The 21531-nt window shown below is 38.4% G+C and overlaps 1 protein-coding gene across 1 annotated transcript; it reads right to left on the reverse strand.

Moving 5' to 3' along the window:
* Positions 1–28: 28 nt before the first annotated feature.
* Positions 29–21437, reverse strand: slc5a9 (solute carrier family 5 member 9). The gene is made up of 14 exons (XM_085137482.1): positions 20299–21437; positions 17392–17504; positions 16951–17022; positions 15266–15370; positions 14150–14314; positions 13963–14068; positions 13013–13093; positions 12552–12757; positions 9900–10035; positions 9399–9506; positions 8114–8264; positions 6700–6868; positions 5348–5563; positions 29–3338 (listed from the first exon to the last, which is right to left on the reverse strand). Exons 1-14 carry the CDS (start codon positions 20318–20320, stop codon positions 3027–3029), a joined length of 1962 nt encoding a protein of 653 aa, XP_084993608.1. The 5' UTR covers positions 20321–21437; the 3' UTR covers positions 29–3026.
* Positions 21438–21531: the final 94 nt, after the last annotated feature.

Raw genomic sequence — 21531 nt, forward strand, 5'->3', positions numbered from 1 at the left:
CCTTTGTTCATTGCTGGCTCTGTGAACAGATTCCACTTCAGAGACCTAACACTAGTGTCGGGTAACCTCCTGCTGGTGATAATGGCACAATATAGATTCTCTGCTGGGGGTATGCATTTTATATGTGCAGCTTAACTCTGCACTGCAAAAGTAAGGCAACAGTTTGCTTTACTTTTAAGTGAGGCAAACTGTTGCATTGTCACAGGAATGTGCATGTAATAATTTGTTGATTTAGAAAATATATAAAATGTTTGTACTTAATTCTGATCTTGAGAGTTTAACTGTAGCTGTGAGAACACAGAACACACCAGGGATCAAATTAATTTCACTTTGATCTGCTGAGGTTGCAGACAAACAGAGGCAAAGGGAGTTCAATTCAGTTTTGTTTATATAGTGCCAAATCACAACAACAGTTTCCTCAAGGGGCTTTATATTGTAAGGTAAACACCTTACAATAATACAAAGAAAATAGAAGAACCCTAACAATCCTATAACCCCCTTATAAGCAAGTGTTTTGGCAACAGTGGGAAGAAAAAAATCCCTTTTAACAGGAAGAAACCTCCAACAGAACTAGTCTCATGGATGGACGGCCATCACCATGTTGTGAGGGGAGGAAAACTTGACGAAAGACGTGCTATGAAAGACAGCCAGTGTCATTGTGGATATAGAGAAAGACTAGTGCAGAACATGTATGAGAACAGTGAAACACTGGTGAAGTGTGCAGTAGGAGTGACCGATGGGTTTCGGGTCAGTTCAGGGTGGAGACTGGATTACATCAGGGTTCGGCTATGAGCCCCTTCTCATTTGCAATGGCGATGGACAGGTTGGCAGATGAGGTTGGGAAGGAATCTCAGTGGGCTTACAGGACATTGTGATCTGTGACTAGACTTGAGACTAGGGATTGGGTGGATAGAAGAGAGCCTAGAGAGGTGGAGCTATGCTCTGAAAAGAAGAGGAGTGAAAGAAGGGATCTATTTGTGTGACTGAGTGGGAAATGGGTGTAACAGTGAAGGAGTAGACATAGTGATGGTAGATGAGTTTAAGTTCCGGGGTTAGGCATACGAAGCAATGCAGGGTCCACATGAGGTGAGAGAGTATAAGCAAGGTGAAGTGGCTGTAGACAAGTGTCAGGTGTGATTTGTGACAGGAAAATCAGCTAAAGAGAATATTAAGGTTTACAACCTAGTGAGATTTGCTCTAATGTACGATTTGGAGACGTGGCGCTGACAAAAAGACAAGAGGCTGACCTGGAAGAGTTTAATTAGAATAATTGATTGCATTTATATAGTGCTTTGCTAGGCACCCAAAGCACTTTACAATTCCACTATTCATTCACACACTGGTGCAGATTGACAGAAGCAAGACTGCCATATCGCGCCTTCAGCCCCTCTGGCCAACACCAGTAGGCGGTAGGGTAAAGTGACTTGCCCAAGGACACAACGACCAGGACAGAGAGAGCTGGGGGATCAAACCGGCAATCTTCCGGTTACAGATGAGCGTCCCAATCCCCTGAACCACCAAGTTTAGAAGTGACCAAAATAGACAGAATTGGAAATGAGTACATCTGAGGGGCAGCTCAGGTTGTGTGGTTTGAAGGACAAAGTTAGAGTGGCATGGCTGAGATAGTTTTAACAGAAGAGCAGAAAAAGTCCAGAAGTGCATAAAAGGCATGGTAGATATACTGGATAAATGAGAAAATGAGAATATAGAAGAAGAAGACTGAAAATTAATACAGAATGTTCACTGCAAGGTGCAAGCCATTCATAAACCTCAAGAATAGAAAGGTGAGATTGGACTTTGCTAAAAAGAAACAACAACAACAACAAATCTGAAAAAAGCCAGTTCGGGAAAAACATTCTTTGGACAGATGAAACCAAGATCAACCTCTACCAGAACAGTGGCAAAAAACCTACACTCACATACAGACTCTATACTCAGACCAAATCCTTTGCACTACTTCCTAACTGTACCTGTCAGATGCACTTGTACTCATGTTTGCTTTTCATTCCTTGTGCCTAATATTTATATTTTATTCCTGGACAGTTGGTACAGAGCACCCATAATTTTGTTGTACATGAACAATCACAATAAAGGGCTATTTTATTTTTTCAAGTTGAGCAGATTGAACTGTACATTGTTTGCTAACAAAGGCAGTTAATGAGCTAACTGGATGTCAATCTTATCTCTCTTGCCTGTATACAGGTATGGGTAAATGGGGTAAGACATTTATTTATTGATTTATTTGTCAAATGGCTGCAGTTTATTAGCAATAGTCTATTCTTTCTGAAAATTTTCTGTAAAATCAAGAAATACTTGCTAGATAATCATTTGCTGGCTTAATGGATATAACAGCAACATAGCTACAATCATTACAATCATACTGCTGGTACGTCTGTTACCACCAAGTTCACAAGATCAAATCCTTCCTGAAGCCAGGAAGGATTTTTGCTTGTCAGGTGTTAGATTATCTCATCAAATTTCAAAAGGTATGTTGGACAGTCACCAGTCTGAAATGTATATGGATGTTCGATGGATCTATCTGTCTGTCTGTCTATGTTTAGCCTGCAAGAAGTAGTTTTGTACAAGATGGTAATTTTATAGTAAAATTTTTTTCAATTCTTGATGTTGGTAAATTTCTGCCGTATGAGTTTAAAACTATTCAGAAAGTTATAAAAAACAGGAATTCTGTTGGTGAGTGGATCCTCTACTTTAATCTCCTTCCCAGTAATTAATTGACATGAAAATTCAGATGATATTCATGTTTATCCAGTGGTAACTTACAATAGAATGAGTTGGCGACAAAAGTAAAACCTGAATTGTATTGTAGATCATGTAATTATAGATAATATTATTTGAGAGCAACCTTGAGCACGATATGAATCAATAGAGAATAATTAGTTCATTGTTTCATATCTGAGAATCCTTTTTCTGTCCCACTTCTTCTTTCCTGAATAGTTTAGAAAAGCAAAGTTATTAAGAAGAGTAAGAAGTAAGAAAAACAACATGTTCAAGATTTCATGACCACATTAAGCAAAGTATCCCCAGAGAAACACGTTAACAACCAGCAGTAGCAGAGCGTTAACATCGCAGACTATTCTCCAGAGTGACTTCTCCTGGAGGAAGTTTCGTTCACTGCTTTGAATCACTGGAGCTGCCGACTCGGAGCGTGAACTAGCCAAACAACACAGCCACAGAACAACTTTTTTCCAAGTGGATTCTTGCAATCGGTCAGACTCTGAGCTGAGGTTAGAGTCCACTTGGTCAGAGGTGATCTGAAGACCTGAGACATCCATCCGCGGTTCAAGACTATGTCTGGACCACCAGGTCAGCCTATGCAGCTACACATGAAAAGAGACGAAGAATGAAAAACAATTATTACAGATTACCAATGATCAAATACATGAATGACTGAATGATTTCAATTTAATTATACATAGTACAATTCAATTTGGTTTGGCTTTCTCTCTTAGGACAAAACAATACAAGTAAAAAAACAAAAACAACTTAAACTTAGAAGCAAATTTAAGAGATAAAAATAAAGTTAGTAGCAAACTTAAGCAGCATCAACAGAGAAGCAAAATAGCAGCATTATACACGACTGTATAAGGTTGTGTCGAGCCAATTATGTTTTGTTTGTACTGAAATGTCTGAGTATTTCTGTGCCATCTTTACAGTGGTAGTGAAGTGGAAATTGGGGTGGTGGAAGCTACCACTCTAGATGGAAACAATGAACTGTTTGCCAGATGGAAGCGGTTCAAACTGAGAATATCCCGGGAGTGTACTGTCTTTGCTGATACTGTCAGCCTCCTTAACTCCATCCCAGCAATGCACTTTGCTGTCTGCACCACTCTGTGCAGCTCTTTCATTTCACCAGCAGAACAGCTGGCATACCACACTGTTGCATGAGTCATCAGTATATACTCATAGAACTTCAGCACGAGCTTCTGGCCTCCTTCAACTTTCTAGAAAAGAAGATTCTCTTGTAAACCAAGTCAGCTGTGCAGAGAAGGTGACTCCCAGCTACTTACGGTTCTCCGCAATCTCCCCTATTTCACCAGAGATGTAGTTTCTTGACCCTCGACCTCCTGAAGTCAATAAGGATCCCCTTTGATTTTGATGTGTTAAAGATTAGATCATTGTCCTTACACCACTTAGTTGGCTACTCCCCAACCTCACTATATGCTCATGCTCACTACACATGAGCACTTTTTTCTATGCTCTTTCTACACGAGTGCTTTCTATTTAACATTCAAACACACTGGAGACCAACTTAGGGTTAGTATCTTGTCCAAGGATATTTGACCAGCTGCTTTGTGGATGTTGATGCCTTTTAACACAGTCCTCATCTGATGCTGTTGAAGTGTATATTGTCTACTTGGCTAAATGACCAGTCCCTCCCCTCCTCTCCTGGTGTCAAAACAGGGAAAGCAGTGTAGTATTGTCATCGTCTGGCAGCATTCTGATGGTCTTGTAGTCCATCAGTACCTTAAAGCTCTTCGACATACCGCGGGGACTGTCATTTTCTATGGTTTGCTTTGCTTCCCTGATGCTTCTCTGGAGTTTCGCCTGTGCTGTAGGTTTGTCTGTCCCCTATCCTGAAGGCTGCATGGCTTTTTTAAAGTAGAGCCCTAAAATTACTGTTCAACCATGGCTTTTCAATGAGGAAATAGATTTATTGTTCTTTTTGTTGTATTGTTTTCAGTACAAAACTCTATGTACCCCTAAACTGAACAGACACAGTTTTTTCACATAACTCTCACCTGCAAACAATTCCCAGTTCCTTTGATCAAAATAGTCTTGCGCTGTTTTGACTGCAGTTCTTTCAATGCGCACCCACAGTGTATACATTGGGATCAGAATGAGAGGGATATGATCTGGTAGTCTGAGGTGCACAGGTGTATGCGCCTTATATACTGTCAGTATATTTGTATAGACCTGATTAAGTATTCTTTTCAGGTCTGTATGTTTAAAGTAACCCATGATGATTCCAGTGATGAACAGCCTTGAATGTATTAGTTTGAGAATGGAAACAAAATCTCGCAACTTCAATTTCTGTAGATTAAGAATCCTCAAGGGTTCAATAGTTCATACAGATGAAAGCAAGATTATCTGTTTTGGTGACCCCTAAAGGAAGCAGTCGAAAGAAGGTTGAAATCCACATAATCAAAATGAATTGCTTAACTGCAACTTAGTTACACTTTCCCTTTGCATTTCTTTCTTTCGTTTGTTTTGCAACAGGAATCATATGTTATATGAACTCTGGATATTGTTCAGTAGACACCTTCTGATTACCGCTCCAGAGATCAGAATATAAATAAAATGGAATAATATAAGGAATTTTCCTTACATTTTCTTTAGGTATTGGGGCAGTGGCCAGGCTTACAGCAACAATGATGAGGCATGTGAGAGCCAACAGGATGAGAGCAAAGTACAAGTAGTGGACATCAGCTAGGACTGCAGGCCGGTGATCAGGCTGACCACAGGAAGGAGGTGAATAGGAGAACTCCAGAACCATTCGGATCAGTCCTATCACTAGTCCAGCCATCAGACCCCAGAATGCACCCTGAGACAGAGGACATACACAACACGTTAGATGCTGAATAATTTGGAACTGGCAAAGAAAAAAGAAACCCAAGTTATTAAGGCTTCCGCTTGTTTTTAAAATTGTGTTTATATATCTATTATTTTCTTTTAAATTCTCTGTCAAAGTGATTTCATACTGCTTTAGTAATGTTGAAGATTTGAGAAGCCCAGCCAGTGACTGGTGGTGTTCTATTGTGTATTTTTCTATCCAGTATGTTTTCACTGTATTGGCAGTATTTTTGGGGTCATTGTCATGCTGAAAAATGAAGCTGCTGTTAATCAGATACTTTCAAAAATCTCGAACACCACTAGCTGAAATGCAGCTCCCAGCCATGGCCCGAACCTTGGTATCATCATAACAGCGTCAGGAAACTTCAACAGTGACTGCAGCCAGGACATATCAACTTGCAAGAATCTCAAGATTAGGGAATGGCACACACACACACACACACACACACACACACACACACACACACACACACACACACACACACACACACACACACACACACACACACACATCCCATTCATATTATATATAATCATGTATTTAGCCTTTTCCATTCTTTGTGAAAATTGATTGTGTGGTGATTTTTGAAAAGGATAGAAATGGCTGAGGCAAACACATACTTTAAAAAGAGGATTAAACGTATAAAGGTAACAGCGTAACATATAAGTATGGAAGAATTTGCACACAAATAGACCACATCTTATCCAAAAGGTGCAATCAAAAAGAGACTGCAGGGTGGTTGTAGGAAACAAGCTAGGCAGCATTGGAGAGTAGTCTGTAGGATGGATTTGCACATGAAAGCCATCCTACATGTCCTCTTCCAATTACAAGATTAGGATAGATAAGATTAGAAAATGAGTACATCAAAGGTTTAGCAGTTTGGAGACAAAGCTAGAGTTGAGATATGTAGAGTTGGAATAGTGGATATGTTGGATAAAGGATGCTGAATATGGAGCTGCCAGGCAGGAGGAAAAGAGGAAGACTTCAGAGGACATTTGTGAATGTAGTGAAGGTGTCAGTTGGTTTAACATAAGAGGATGCAAGGGATAGAATGACACAGGGACCAATGCAATTGAATTGGATTGAATCTGAAGAGGCAGACATACCTGCTCGTTGGCTCGTGGCCAAAAGATAGCCATTAGGAATAAGGCAGTAATGGGAGGTGCTAAAAAGCTGGTCACTGACTGAATATAGTCAAACAGCTGTCCACTATTGGCTGTCTGGACAACAGGAATCCACAGCAGACTAAGACACACCAAGACAAGGATGAACACCCTGAAAACACACACATTAATGTTATTATCCATCCATCCATTTATTGTCTACTTCTTATCCTTATCAGGGTCACGGAGGGCTTGAGCCTATCCCAGCTACTATAGGACGAGCAGCGTGGTATACCTTGGACATATTGCCAGTCTGGTACAGGGCTAACACAGAGAGACAAACAACCATTTGACTTCCATTCACACCAAAGGGCAACTTAAAAATTTCGATTAACCTAGTCCCACCAATGACTGTAGAAAAGATGGAAGATATAGATAAGATAGTCAAGATTTCCTGTTTGTAGGAGCTGCCCTGCTGCACTTTTGGAGCCAGAGTCGGCGCAGTACACTTTTTTACATAGTCTGGCTCCTTCAGCTCTGCTGATAAAACTGTGACTGACGGTTCATTAAATCAACAGAAAATACAACCACATCACTATAATTAACAGGACACATCTTAACATCTTATAGTTCTATAGAACATCTAACTCACTCTGTAATTCCTTTTGTTAATTAGTTGCTAGTTAATTAGCGATGCTACGCACCTGTGTTACTTTTGGAGTCTATATGTTTAAATGATTCCTTAGTTTTCTTTTTTTAATCCTTAGCAGAAATTGATGTCCAGTTTTTGTCTTTAGGCAATGGGCCCACACAGTCCACAATCACACATTCAAATGGTTCACTCACAGCTGGGATCAGGTGAAGAAGAGCAGAAAAAACAGTTTTTTGGTCTTCATACCTGTTGAAGTGGGCAGAGTCTTGGTGATTGCACCACTTCCATGAATGCACTCACGTAACAAACTTACCCAAAATAAATACCATGCTTACTAAACAAAAGATCACGACCAGATGCCATCAACAAGAATGTTAGCCAAACATGCAAACTTCCCTAGAGCCTACCTAGGCTAGCCTACCTATCCACATTTCACCTGTCTATGTCTATGTGCAGGATTACATAAAAAAGAATAAAGTAAAACAAAAAAGCAGCATGATTGGAATACCACATTTAATACCCCTCTAGGTCATTTTGAAAATCTGGTGATGCCGTTTGGTCTTACTAATACCCCTGCTGTCTTTCAGGCACTGGTGAATGATGTTCGCAGAGATTTTCTGAATATTTTCTCTTCAACCCCATGTTACTAATTTGCTCAATTGAAAACTGTATTTAGGGTAAGTATAGCTTTGGTATTAATGTTGTAGAACATCTGAGTTTTGTATTGGTTTTCCAAAGCATATTAGGTATTCTTGTCAATCTTACCTTCCAACTATCATAAGTTCCAACTCAGAAGCTTTAGGCCTGGCTTTGTAGTAGAGGTCCAGTGTAAACAGAGTAGAGCTGCTATTAAAAATGGAAGTCAGGGATGACATAAGAGCAGCTAACATCACTGCCAGCATCAGACCACGAAGTCCTGTGAAGAAGAAAAAATGATGGCACATCATTTTATAAAATCTGCTTATTGTCAGTTGTTGCCATGGAAAAAGAACATAGATTTTTATAAACTCTCTTAATGCATGTGTTTATCTCTGAGAACATCAAGGCACTACAGATAAAAAACAAAACAAAAGATCTGTTCTGGATTATCTCAGTAAAGAGCCATCAGCCATATTGTTCTGTAAACCTTGACTGCAAATCTGTAAAAGACTGTCTACTACTGACAGGGTGAGGAAACTGTCTTCCTGTTGTGCCATCTTCTTGGGATGTGGCCTGTAGCTGACATCGCCCGTTACATGAAACTTGGCCTTCAATTTAGAGATGGTTCCAAATAATGAAGAGCATGCACGTGACTGCTGATGTGATTTGGTGCTATTTAAAAAATAATTGAAATAAATCGAATTGAACTTGGTTCTATGGAAGACCAGCTCCAGGTTGGTACGGTCCCTATTGAGATTAGTCAAATGTGGCATGCTTGGAGGAGGCACCAACTGAGTGCTGTAGCAGGGTCCCTGCTTACAGTTGCATTTAATTAGGCACCAGTCGCACACCTGATTGTCAGCATCTTGGGTACCAGAAGCTCAAAAGAAGAGTCAATAGCAGAATAAGCTGTTTAGTATTGACAGAGAAGATTGGGTTTGATTCTACTGCTTAATCCATAAATACATTCTCCCTACAATTGTGGCACCATTTAAGGGGAAATAAACACAATTTCAACAGTTTAAGATTTCTTGCCAAGAGGCATTGTTAAAACACAGATATAACTGAGCAAACAAAAAGGTTCTTACTTCTTGTGCCATACATAGATAGATAGGGGTGTGTGTGTGTGTGTGTGTGTGTGTGTTACTATACTTGTGGGGACCAACAGTCACTTGTGAGGAAAGTGCCTGTCCTCACGGTTTTGACGGCAGTTTTGAAATTTTAAAATGTGGTCTTTGTGTCAGGGTTACTATTAGGTTATAGTAAGGTTTAGGCTAAGGGTTAGGGTTAAGCATTCTTTTTTGATAGTTAGAGTTAGGGTAAGCAGGTAGGGAAAGCATTATGTCAGTTCGAGTTTTAGATGTCTTCACTAAGATATCAAAATGAGTGTGTGTGTATGTGTGTGTCTTACCCACTGGCATTAGCTCTATTACTAGTTTAGGATAAGCAATGTTAGAGCAACCAACTGAAGCACCACACACACTTTGACAGATATCTGGATCCACACAACCAACCTCATCTACAAATAAAGAAGAAAACAAAGGAGGGGCTGAAAAAATAACAATTTAGTTTGAATTAAATTAGACAAAACACCACAGATGTGTTACCTACAATTACCCACTCCATTAACATGAATTGAAAGTGTCAACAAAAGTAAAAACGTGATCATTTTTCTAACGTAAAGTTAAGTGGAGACCTGCTTAGAATGGTGTCATAGTGTAGGTTTGTTGAAAAAGGAGTTGCAAACAATCTCTTTAAAACAATAATAACAATAATAAGAGATGCATCATCTGTTATAATATATATAATAATACCAAGGTAATCAATTATTGGTATTAGATAAGTATGCATATAGAACAATATTAAAAAACATTTCACATAACATTCCCACTTTGAGAGGTATACTACTGACTTGGGAATAGTGCTTGACTTATCATTCCTGGCATCACAACGAAGAACATTGGGAGCAGTTTGAGATAGCCACCCAACACGCTGCCGGCTTTAGCATGAGACAAAGATTTGGCTGACAGAGACCTTTGGACTATAACCTGAAGAAAAAACACACACCAGCATAAACATATAATCATTTTTATCCATCATTGCATTACACATTTTGTACTTTTGTAATGTTCAACTTTACATTTGCAAACCTTCTATATTATTTATACGCAATAAGTAATAAATACTGTATTAAAATGTGCAAGTGTGTGTGCACACAGATTCTAGTTTTAATGATAATAGTAGAGAACTAAACACTTAAACATGTGATTACACTTCTACAGCCACTGCATGCAAACCTCACAAATGCATCAGGTCTCATAAAGCTGGTAACATTAGCTAAGCTGTTGAAAGTTTTAGTGAAAGTCTATCACATTCAGAAGGGGAAATGTAATTTTTAGCTGCCTAGCTTGTGGGTTATCTGTCATTGCCCAGTTATATAAGGCTAGTAGAGAACACAGACATGATTATATGAATCAGTTCTCATTTTTATGAATGTTGGTTAATGATTAAGAGTAACTATTGGCAAGCTGGCCTTCGATGGCCTCAGATAATGTACTTTTGTATATTCTTGTTGTGTTTTGTTTTTCGTTATAGAATTTTCTGAAATGTTGCTGTGGTTTCTGGTTTGTGAAGTGTCAACACTGTCTCAAAATTGACATTACAATACAGTTAAACACTGTTAATTGTATTGACCAATAATTCTTGTCATAGTCTTTGTCAATGATCTTTTTTTCCTGACATAAACAAAATGATAACTGAACAAAAACTAATGGACAATGACACTTGACACAATTGAGATGAAGACGTGCTGGAGAGATTCTCATCTCTCCGATCAGAAATAATTACGTTTTGTAGAAAAGCAGGATAGGTTTGGAAGTGATGCAATGAGAAGTAATCTCCTTGTGCAAAACAGCGTTATGCAGTAAGAATATTTCATCGCCAGATTACTGTGAGAATGATCAATAGAGGTGATAGTCTCAAAAAACTAAAAAAAAAAACAAATAACTTTTTGAGTCTAAAAAATATGTTTGAATTCAAATAAGTAATGCAATTCACTGAAATTTTTAATTTTAAAAAAGGGAGGGGATGTTTCATATTTAGTGTTGTAACACAGGGACAAAATGACTGTGATCCTCTCTCTCTCATTGTCTACATCAGCTCGTCAAAGTACTCCTTCTTCCTCAAAAAAATCGGTTCACTTGTTTCCATCTCTATCCTTAATTAATGTAACCGTTTACATGTCTGCTCCAGCTCAATCTCTTTGCCCACCCAACTGATACAAGTCCTTTCCTTCTTCCTTAGTATCCCACCTCACATACAACTCCTTATAAGCATTTCTCTGTGTGGTATGCCGAATTTCCCAGTACTCATGTCTACTTTCTTTATCTGCCTATCCAACTTTTTCTTTGGTAACTTCTTCCTTTGAATACTTTGCTTTACTTCCTCATTCCACCACCAAGTCTCCTTGTACTCTTTCCTCTGTCCCTGCCTACACCCCACTCAGTAAATAAACCCCTGAAAAGTTGTTAAAACATAACCAGATGATGCTCGCCTCCAGCTAGTTTTTCCTAACCGAAAACTTTGGAAGACGAGTGAAGTATAGCCAAAGATTTCCTCACAAACCAGCCTGAATCTATACTCAGAGCAAGTCTTTTCTTTGCACCACTTTTGAGCACTTTGCAATTATTTTGTTCTCTAATGTGTGCCTTTCTCTTATTTTTTTTATAGACTTCTCTTCTTTTGTATATATCCCTCTTGATTATATATATATATTTACTGTTTGCTATTTATTCCTCCTGTCTACTATTTATATTCTATTGTGGCACAGTTGGTGTGGAGCACCCACAATTTTCTTGTACATGTACAATGACAATAAAAGGCTATTCTATTCTATAGTCCCTGTATTTATAGTTTCTACTCTCACTTCCACATCTGTGACTTTCCTTTACTCATGCTGCCTCTTCCACTTCACCTCTTTCTTTTGGCCAACAGTAGCACAGTTTCCACTGGCACCCTGTTGGCGGACATTGTTAACCTGGGCCACAACCAATCCAGCATAGAAATTTTATTATATATGTTTTATTTGGCCATGTTTTTATGCCTAATGCCATTGTTGACCCAACTGTTCCCATTTATCTGAGCTTGGGACTGGCATTAAGAGTACACTGACTTGTTAGAAATTAAAACTGTTAAAACTGAGGTTGCCCTAAATATCTTAGCAGCATATCTTTAACTAGAAATATGCTGCTCTAGAGACTCTGGATGGCATTACCTTGGCTATAGCAGGTAATACTCATTTTTGACCAAGTATGCAAATGCTGCCTTTTGTCATTTACATTCAAACCTGAGAAGGAAGAATGTTATAAAGAGATCAAGGTGTTTTTGAGGAATTAAAAATTCAAATCAATTGCATTATTTATTTGTATTGGGACATATTGTTTAGACTCACAAAGACGAATGTTATCAGTTTTTGAGGCCGCCACCTCCAGGATTATTCCCACAGCAGTGTGCCGCTACAATAAAATTAGTGCACCATGCTGAATTTTAGTGTAGATCAAATCACCTGATCTGTGCACCAGACCCATGTAGCCAGTACGGTGAGCCCAAACAGTAGACCTGGCCAGGGTAAATCCCCTGTTACAGGGTCTCTGAACATGTGGAAAGCATCACTACGGGGTAAGTGGCAGGTGGTGTTGGGAACAGTCACATTGGGAATACTTGACATGTAACGATCCACAAGGCCCTCATACCAGCCCACCTTGGAGAATGCTGGAAAATGTACAATGACATTTACAATTTTATAACTTCACTTATTAACTAATAAATATTATGACATGTAAATGTGGAAGCCTTCAGTGAGGATAATTGGATGTAAAGAAACAGTTTTCTATTTTTTGATTGATACTTAACTTGAAACATTTCAGCCAATAACACCTTTTAATCCAAACTTTCAGTACTATGTAAGTCATGTAATTAAGAACCCATGATTGTGTTTGTGTATCTGTATAAGTCTGTGTACCATACCTATGAACATTAAGGCAAAAGCTCCCCCAACCATGATCAAAGTCTGGAGAGCATCAGTGTAGATCACAGCTGCCAAACCACCTACATAAATACAGATTTTTATATTATTGTCAGATTGTCTGTGTCAGGGTAATAGTGTTATTTAGACCGTTTTCAACATAAATAATTTAACAAATTCTTATTTCGAAAACAGTTGAACTAGGTGAGTGTGGCGGGGTGTGGTTTGTGGCGCAGCTGTGGGGGAGGCTGACACACCTGAGCTCGATCAGCTCATCACCCTATGTCAAATGTGCCAGGACCTGAGGTTGATGTTGTTGTTATTGTATAGCTATAGCTGAAATGCTGCAGCCAATTGTTGGAAGAGCAGCAACCAGGAATAAAGAAGTGTGTAAAGAGCAAAATATGTTTTCGGGTCCATCATTCCTGTCACAGTGAGTTACTAAATAGAAACTGCACTCTGAGCACTGAACAAACATGGTAACATTTTCATTTCCCTTAAAGGTATAATATTGTGGAAAAGAAGTGTCTGACGATCCCATGGACACTGGACTCTCTTCATTACTACCTCCTGGAAGCCCTTTGATCAGACACTTGGATTAATGTCTCCAGTGTTGTGTTTGGTACTCATCAGTATCATTCCTGCTATAGTATATTATAGTCTTGTGATATTTTTTGATTAAAAATTGATTAAACCAAAAAGAATTATGACTAAAAAGTTTGACATTTTGGTCAAGAGACTAAGTAAATCAAAATTTGCTGTCAAAATTAACACTGGGATACTGCATGTGGGATAAAAAAAAAAATTGGTTCTCGTCCAGAAAAAACACATCAGATAAAAAACTGATGTAATTTATTTTAAATGATGGCAAACAGTTATGCTGTTGAATGCTTGCACTGACATAACTTTTAATATTAATACTAAAAACAGTCAAAATGTATTTGTGTTTTACCTGCCACAGTGTAGATAGCAGTCACCAGCAACAGTATGACTGTAGACAGATACAGATTCCAACCAAATGACACCTGGATAAACAATGCCCCTGAAAAAATGTCTGTCTGGGAAACACATACACACACAGGTAAGGTGGCTACTGTATCATATTAAAATCATTTATATTTAAAAAAAAAATGTCTTACTGATATTTTGGTGAAAATGTAGAGAATAAGTGACAGAACAGACATGTATATGCGTATCCTCTGGCCTCCAAAGCGTTTGGCCAGGTATTCAGGCATTGTTACCACTTCAGCAGAGATGTAAACAGGGATAAATATCCAACCCAGAGCTACCAGAACCCATGATGCCTACAGAAACACACAGAAACACACAATGTTGCACTGAGACATTGTCCGTATTGTCAAAAGTAAATATAACAGTTCATGTTTTTCAGTTTTTCAAGTGGACATTGCAAAGTTTTAAGTAGCATAAATGAAGAAGTACCAAACAAGCGTCTACTGTGAGTTTTCGCCCTATTTACATAGCATATCTACAGTCAGGTCCATAAATATTGGGACATCAACACAATTCTAACATTTTTGGCTCTATACTTCACTACAGTGGATGTAAATACCCTCAAATAAAAGCCGACAGTCTGCAGTTAAAGCACATCTTGTTCGTTTCATTTTGAATCCATTGTGGTGGCGTATAGAGCCAAAAATGTTAGAATTGTGTCAATGTCCCATGGACCTGACTGTAAATCTTTAGTCTTGTAGTGATCCAGCTCGGACAGTCGCATATTTAGATCATTTAATACAACCTGTTCATAGTTAACTGATTTAACTGATTTTGGTGTAAAAAGAAACCCCAAAACATATAATGTTACAACCAACACAATGACGATATAGAAATACTCAGAGCAACTCTTAAAAGTTGCATTGAAACCAAAAGCAATACAGTTTCATGTAGTAACCTACAGTTAAATCCTTCAGTTGATCCAAAGAATACTTCCAGGGACTAGAAGGGGAAAAAAAAATCATATTTCTCCCATATTAGTTTCATTGCCACCCGATTGAATCACAAACTGATTATGAAATGATTGTCCTTACAAAGAAACTACTGAATGATCATGTTATTATTTTAAATCCTGCATGCAGTGCCCAAGAGGGCACTTCAGCCCCTTCTCCTGTGGAATTAGCTCCCAGTTGAGGTTGAAGAAAGTAATTGCACGTGTGTGTGTGTGTGTGTGTGTGTGTGTGTGTGTGTGTGTGTGTGTGTGTGTGTGTGTGTGTGTGTGTGTGTGTGCGCACATCTCTTACGTTCCATTCAAATCCCCCAACAGCGATTCCTCCAGCTGCTCCTGTCCCTGCTAGACCAATAAATAAACCACTGCCAACATTACTGGACATCAGAGAGGCTCCAATCTGTAATTGAATAGAGATAATAGACAATAACAACAAAAGCTTTTAGAATACTTACTTAAAATACTTACAACTACATAATAACATTTTTAAATGACAGCCTGTGAATGCACTTTAGTCATATTTAGTTTATACAGAAAATCAACACAATTCCTGCCATAACTTGAAATATCAAATGTTATAATTTAGTATTTCTCATTCTTATTTTAATTTTGACAAAGTTTTGTCTTCAGTCAGTCTCCAGGGTGGATGTCAAGAGATTTATTCTAAAAGACACTTCTTCAGCTGAGAGTCAGAGAGTGGAGACACACACGCTGCAGTTTTTACTTGCAAGGGCGGTCACAGAGCGCTCACATCAGAGTGGGGGCCCTGTGAAGTGCGCTCTGTTACCGCTCTGGTCTTTATTTATATACAAAAGTAGGTGCATTCGTTTATTACATTGGAATGTGGATGTGTATATGTGTGTGTGCGTGTGTGCCAGGAGAGGCTTCTCTACCTGGCACAAAGTGAAACTGCTCGTTAAGCTCTTATCTAGCACTAATAGGTACTGCTCCTTCCCTGCATGATAACGGGCCACAGTGAACTAAAAAGAGTCTGAGTTATAAAGAGGTCATCATGCAGTATTCTATCATATGCAAACTTATTTTATTAAAAGTCTATACTGACTACTAAGAACAATTTTCTATCGACAGTGGATTTTACAGATGAGGATTAGGGCCACTGGAAAAAAAAGTCAGGATGTCTTTTTTTTCAGAATTCTGAGAAAAAAGTCAGAATTCTGACATCCCTTTTTTTCAGTGGCCCCAATCCTCTTCTACAGGATTTCCAGTTTTCTAGTTATATATTTGAATTCATGTTGTAAATTTTTCATTTTGTATATTTGCTTATTTTTTGGTTGTGTTTAGATTCCAAGTCTGTACTGTGTCTCTGTGTGTAACAGCAACACTTCCCCAGAGAACACATGCCTAAAAGCTTCTTCTTCCCTCCTACTACCTGGCAGTAATATAATATAATGTGCTTATTTATTCCTGATAAAGCCATGCAATCTACATAACTACATGTAGTGTGGAATATATCAGTATGGTGGCGTGTGCTCTGCAGCTCGGCTGCAGAGGAGGGGTGGTGCAGTGGATTCAGGGGCAGTGTCATTGTGACTGGCAGCGCTTTTCTCGGACCAAGAGGAGAGGAGAGCTAAGCTGGAGACATGATGACTGCAAACAAACCAGGCCCTACAGCTTTTAAACCAGAATGAGTTTGTATTACTTTTATATATCTTATCATTTACTCAAATCTTCTAATGTTATGATTCTTTTTCTTAACTTTTATCATGTCTCCCTATGTTTTTATTTCTTTTGCTTATCTTGATTGTACAGCACCTTGGTCAACAGTTGTTGTTTTAAATGTGCTATACAAATAAATTTGACTTTGACTTAAGCGTGTTGTTTATTGTAAATAGAAAGTCCCTTGCATTAGAACATTGGCTGTGTGTGTGTCATACAGGGTGTCATAGCACAGGCGTGTGACAATCGATTTGAAATCAAGAGCTTTACATGACGCACAACAGTCAATCGTTTGTTACTCACAGGCCACCAAGTCACTGAACGACCAGCCAAGAAGTACCCCCCAACAGTGCTGCGATTGACACGCATTGATGACTATAGCAAGGACAAAAGAAAAGATTAGGATAATACAGTTTTAAAACAACACCAAAGATTGAGCTGGTACAAAATATAGTAAATACAATTAATTCGCAAGGATGAACTCTTTGTAGAACATCCAAGAATCATTTTCTAGTAAATGGAGAAATGCACTCATAATGGCTATAGTTAATTAAGCACATAGAAAAAAAACATATGTAAAAATAATTTTATTTTTCTATATAAACATGTTTAGCATGGACTTGTACAGAACTTTCTTGTATTTTTTACATATAAAGGAACAAACAAATCAAGCTTAAATTAGCTTTGGTATAAACTGTTTAGTGATTCAAATGTAAATATGAAATTAGTTTAGTCTCTTCTTACCCAGATTCCAACCACCATGACAATTATAAAGTAGACAACAACAATAGCAATGTCAGCAGCACCCATAGTGAGAGCTGTCCTGGGAGCTGCAGTGGTGGGCAGGGGGCTGCCATCTAAATATAAAATAGACAACAGAACCTCTGTGTGGTAAGTAAAGTAAAAGCAAGTAAAGCAAATTTTTATTTATATAGCACCTATCAAGATAAAAATAAAAGAGTGCTTCACAGAAGCTAAAACATAAAAAGAAAAATTAACCAAAATTAAGTTTAAAAAGACGAGTTTTTAGCTGTTTTTTAAGAGTCCACAGATTTCAAGCTGGTAGGGAGAGAGTTCCAGAGTCTGGGGGCCACAGTTACAAAAGCTCTGTCACCTTTCATTTTCAGCCTGTGTGATGGTCAACCAGCAAGCCCTAATCACATGACCTCAGGGGCCTGCTGGGGATGTATGGATGTAAAAGATCACTGATGTATGCCAGTGCTTGTCCATGCAGAGCCCTGAATTACAGAGTCATAATCTTAAATTCTGAATTTAATGGGGAGCCAGTGCAGCTGGGGTGTGACGTGGGAGTACTTGGAGGACTTGGTCAGAAGCCTTGCAGCAGCATTCTGAGGGCTTACATAAACAAGTGAACAAAGAATTACAATAGTCCAAACAAGATGAAACAAATGCATGAATGACAATTTCAAGTTCCGAGTGTGACACAATGGGACTCAGCTTAGTAATGTTTCTTAAATGATAAAAACAGGAGCTGAGTCAAAAGTAACACCAAGATTCCTAATAAAAGATTTGGCAAATGTTGCAAGAGGACCTCATTTTTCCATAACCTTGGGCACAAATTTTTCGGGAGCACAAACAAGGACTTCAGTTCTCTCCTCATTAAGTTGAAGAAAGTTATTGGCCATTCAACCACTAAAGGAGTCTATGCACCTATGCAAAATCTGTAGCTTGGAAACATCTTGGAGATACCAACCTGGGTAGCATTTCCTTCTTTTAGATAGAGAGATCATGACCACTTTAACCAGAATGGATTAGGTAAAGTTAAATTCTTTGTCTTTAAAAAAAGAAAGAAAGATATCCCCCCCCGCTCTCTCTCTCTCTCTCTCTCTCACACACACACACACACACACACACTCACACGCACGTTTCTTCTTTACTTAAATATGTGGTTAAAATAAACTACAACTGTGTTTTAATTAAGGCTAAAAAGCTCTAACACCAACCCAAAGGTCACCACAAAGCTATGCCAATGTAAAAATTTTATCCCTGGGAAAATTAATCCTTATCAAAGTAAAATCCATGCATACATGTCTGCAAAATGTAATTTCAGTACAACATTTGTTTCTTTTGGTTAAATTACGTTATTTACCTGTATGGGCTTTAATTTCTTTTTCAGGCCCCCCGAATTATGTCACCTTCTCACATCGGAGGAATTTTAGTCCAATGTTCTTTACAGTGTTGTGCTTCAGTTCATTGAAGTTTGTGGGCATTCATTTATGCACAGCTTTCTTAAGGTCTTATCATAGCATTGTGAAATGGGGTCTTTACCTGGGTCATTGCAATACTTTGATTCTTTCCTTTTTTCAATCTGTGGTATGGTTTGTGGTTCAGCTATGGGGGCAGTGGTGTGGTGTCAAGGGAGGCCTGCCGAGGATGCTCACTTTGCTCTCTAGGGAGGCCCATGTGGTAGCTCTCAGCTTCCCCACGATCATTCCCAGCTGGTGTTGGACTCCACCAGGGCTGCCCTTTGTCACTGATTTGGTTCATAATTTTTCTTGACGGAGCCAGGTGGTGGAAGGCTTACAGTCTGGTTGGCTTAGAATTGCATCCCTGCTTTTTGCAGATGATGTGGTTCTGTTAGCTGCATCAAGTGGTGGCCTCCGGCTCACAACGGAGTGGTTTGCAGCCAAGTGTGAAGCATTGCAATGACACTTAGTGCCTCCAAATCTGAGGCCATGGTCCTCAGCCAGAAAAGAGGAGAATGCTCACTTGAGTATCTTGCACTCTTGTTCAAAAGTGAGGGGAAAGCAAGAGATTGACAGATGGATTGGGGTGGCGTCTGCAGTGGTGTGGACGCTGTACCCGTCATGTTGAAGAGAGAGCTGAGCACAAAAGCAAAGCTGTTGTCTGGTGCCTGTGTGTGTGTGTTTCCTCTACTCTGACTTCCTCTGATCAAAAGTAAAAGTACATTTTTAATTGGTAATTGCAAACTGGCCATGTTGTGCTTGTAGATAAAGTCCTATAAGTACACAGAATAAAGTATTTCAGTATTAAATTATGCTACACAAAGGCCTTTTTGTCAGTTTACAAATCCTTAAAAAACCCAGTCTGACAGCTTTCACTCCTACACAAATAGATACACTGTGGTGCTTGAAAGCTTGTGAGCCCTAATAAAAGAATAAATACATAAATAAGCAGACGTAAAAGACCTGGATTAAAAAAATTAATTAATATGCTTTTTTGAGGGAAATGATATAGTGCAGTCCATTAAGTGGATGAACTGTATGAATCTATGCTTTGACTGTAACCAGTGTGTAAAAATGTTGGTAGATATTGAAGAAGTCTCAGTACTTTAGACAGTGTAAATGGTAAAAGTAATCGTTTTGAATCTATTCCACTTTGCCTCCAGCTTTCTTTGGTTTCATTGTCCTTATAATAACCCTCGGTCAAAGGTCTTTAAAGAAAAGATTAAACTATTGTGGTGACAGACTTTAGAGGTTGAAAGTAGCTAAATTAACTGTATAAAAAACTCCTGGACTTTAAGTGTTATAAGCTGCTTTGATTTTCGTTGACCATTTCATGCTCTGCAAAGCTGCATACAAAACTATTTTTGTTGTCCAATTAAAAAAAAAAAAAAAAAGCATTCTGTATATAGAAGAACAAATTTAATTAAAACAAAAAAGCTTTTACCTGTTGTAAAACTGGTAGACATGTTGATTCCACTCTCCCAGACAATGATCACACGTTTATTTTACAGTTTTTCATATGTATGAATCCTCTGACTGAAACAGTTTTGTTTTTCCTTCCTGTGAACCTGACAAAGGTATGTGCATCTGTGCACTCAGCTGGTCAATGATTAATAAGTTTGTTAATGAGACTGTCAAACTCCACTGGTTAGCTATTATATCTTGACAATAGACATACGGATCTATCACAGGTCAATTGGGATTACCTATGGTCTCTATGACACAAGAAAACTGGTGCTTTTCCTGAGCAGTTTGAGTGCTCGAGTAGAAAAGTGGCATATAAGAACTAGTCCACTTCCCATATTTTGAACCTGTACGCTGCATGATAAATTGTTATTCCTTTGCATCCTACCGATGTTTAACTGAATAAAAATGTTGGGAATGTGCATCTTGTACTTTTATATATCCTTTGAGCATAATTGACTCAGGAATGGCTCTTCCTGCTTGGTAATGCTAGTCTTAGCAATTCTGATGTAAATTGAAGCACCTGCAACTAAGAATCAGTAAAGTGGGGAGTTGGTGCTGGATTTCATAACTTTTATTGAAGTTGCTTTTTGTTCTTCATTTAAAAAAAAAAAAAAAAAAAGGACACAATAGCTACTTATACAGCAGAATTGCAGCTTTCTACCAGAAAAAAACATTTTATGAGTTTGCAGTGACCAGTGCCATCTTCTGAAGTATGCTTTTGTAGTCTGCACTACATCAGTTTTGTTTTTGTTTTCCAAAAACAGGAAATGAGTCTTGAACTTGAGAAAAAGTTCAAATTCGTGTCAACAGCCACAAACATATGTGAAAAGTAGAAAATTAGAAGGTGATGCATTTGTACTGTACTCAGCATTTCACTCAGTGTTGCTGTGAATTGCCTTTTCGTTGCGCTGTTGGCAAATTTTCAATAAATCAATTCTGGCAACCATCCGACTTTCCTGCTGTCTAACATAAATACTCGTTAATGTTATTAACAATAATATTTAACACTAAATTACACAGAAATACAATGTTTTCTCACATTTTGTGGCATGTGTAAATAAATGACATTATTAGGAGCTAGGCTACTTCCAGGCTTTTTTTTTTAAAAAAGGACACAAACCTCTGTAAACATAAGAACCATATGACACAGCTATAGCCGAACATTTTTTCCAGTTTCTAGATCAACAGCTAGTTAAATTAAAAGTGTTTT

This window comes from Neolamprologus multifasciatus, chromosome 17 (assembly GCF_963576455.1).
Source record: "Neolamprologus multifasciatus chromosome 17, fNeoMul1.2, whole genome shotgun sequence".
Lineage (NCBI taxonomy): Eukaryota > Metazoa > Chordata > Actinopteri > Cichliformes > Cichlidae > Neolamprologus > Neolamprologus multifasciatus.

What these genes read in the sequence shown, in the direction of transcription:
- slc5a9 (XM_085137482.1), bottom strand. Translation starts at nt 20,320, where the DNA reads ATGTCTACCAGTTTTACAACAG. An exon ending in TTTTGCCTTAATGTTCATAG is followed by an intron (nt 12,758 to 13,012) that starts GTATGGTACACA and finishes TACATTTTCCAG; the next exon opens with CATTCTCCAAGGTGGGCTGG. An exon ending in GGGTCTGGTGCACAGATCAG is followed by an intron (nt 10,036 to 12,551) that starts GTGATTTGATCT and finishes TTTTTTCTTCAG; the next exon opens with GTTATAGTCCAAAGGTCTCT.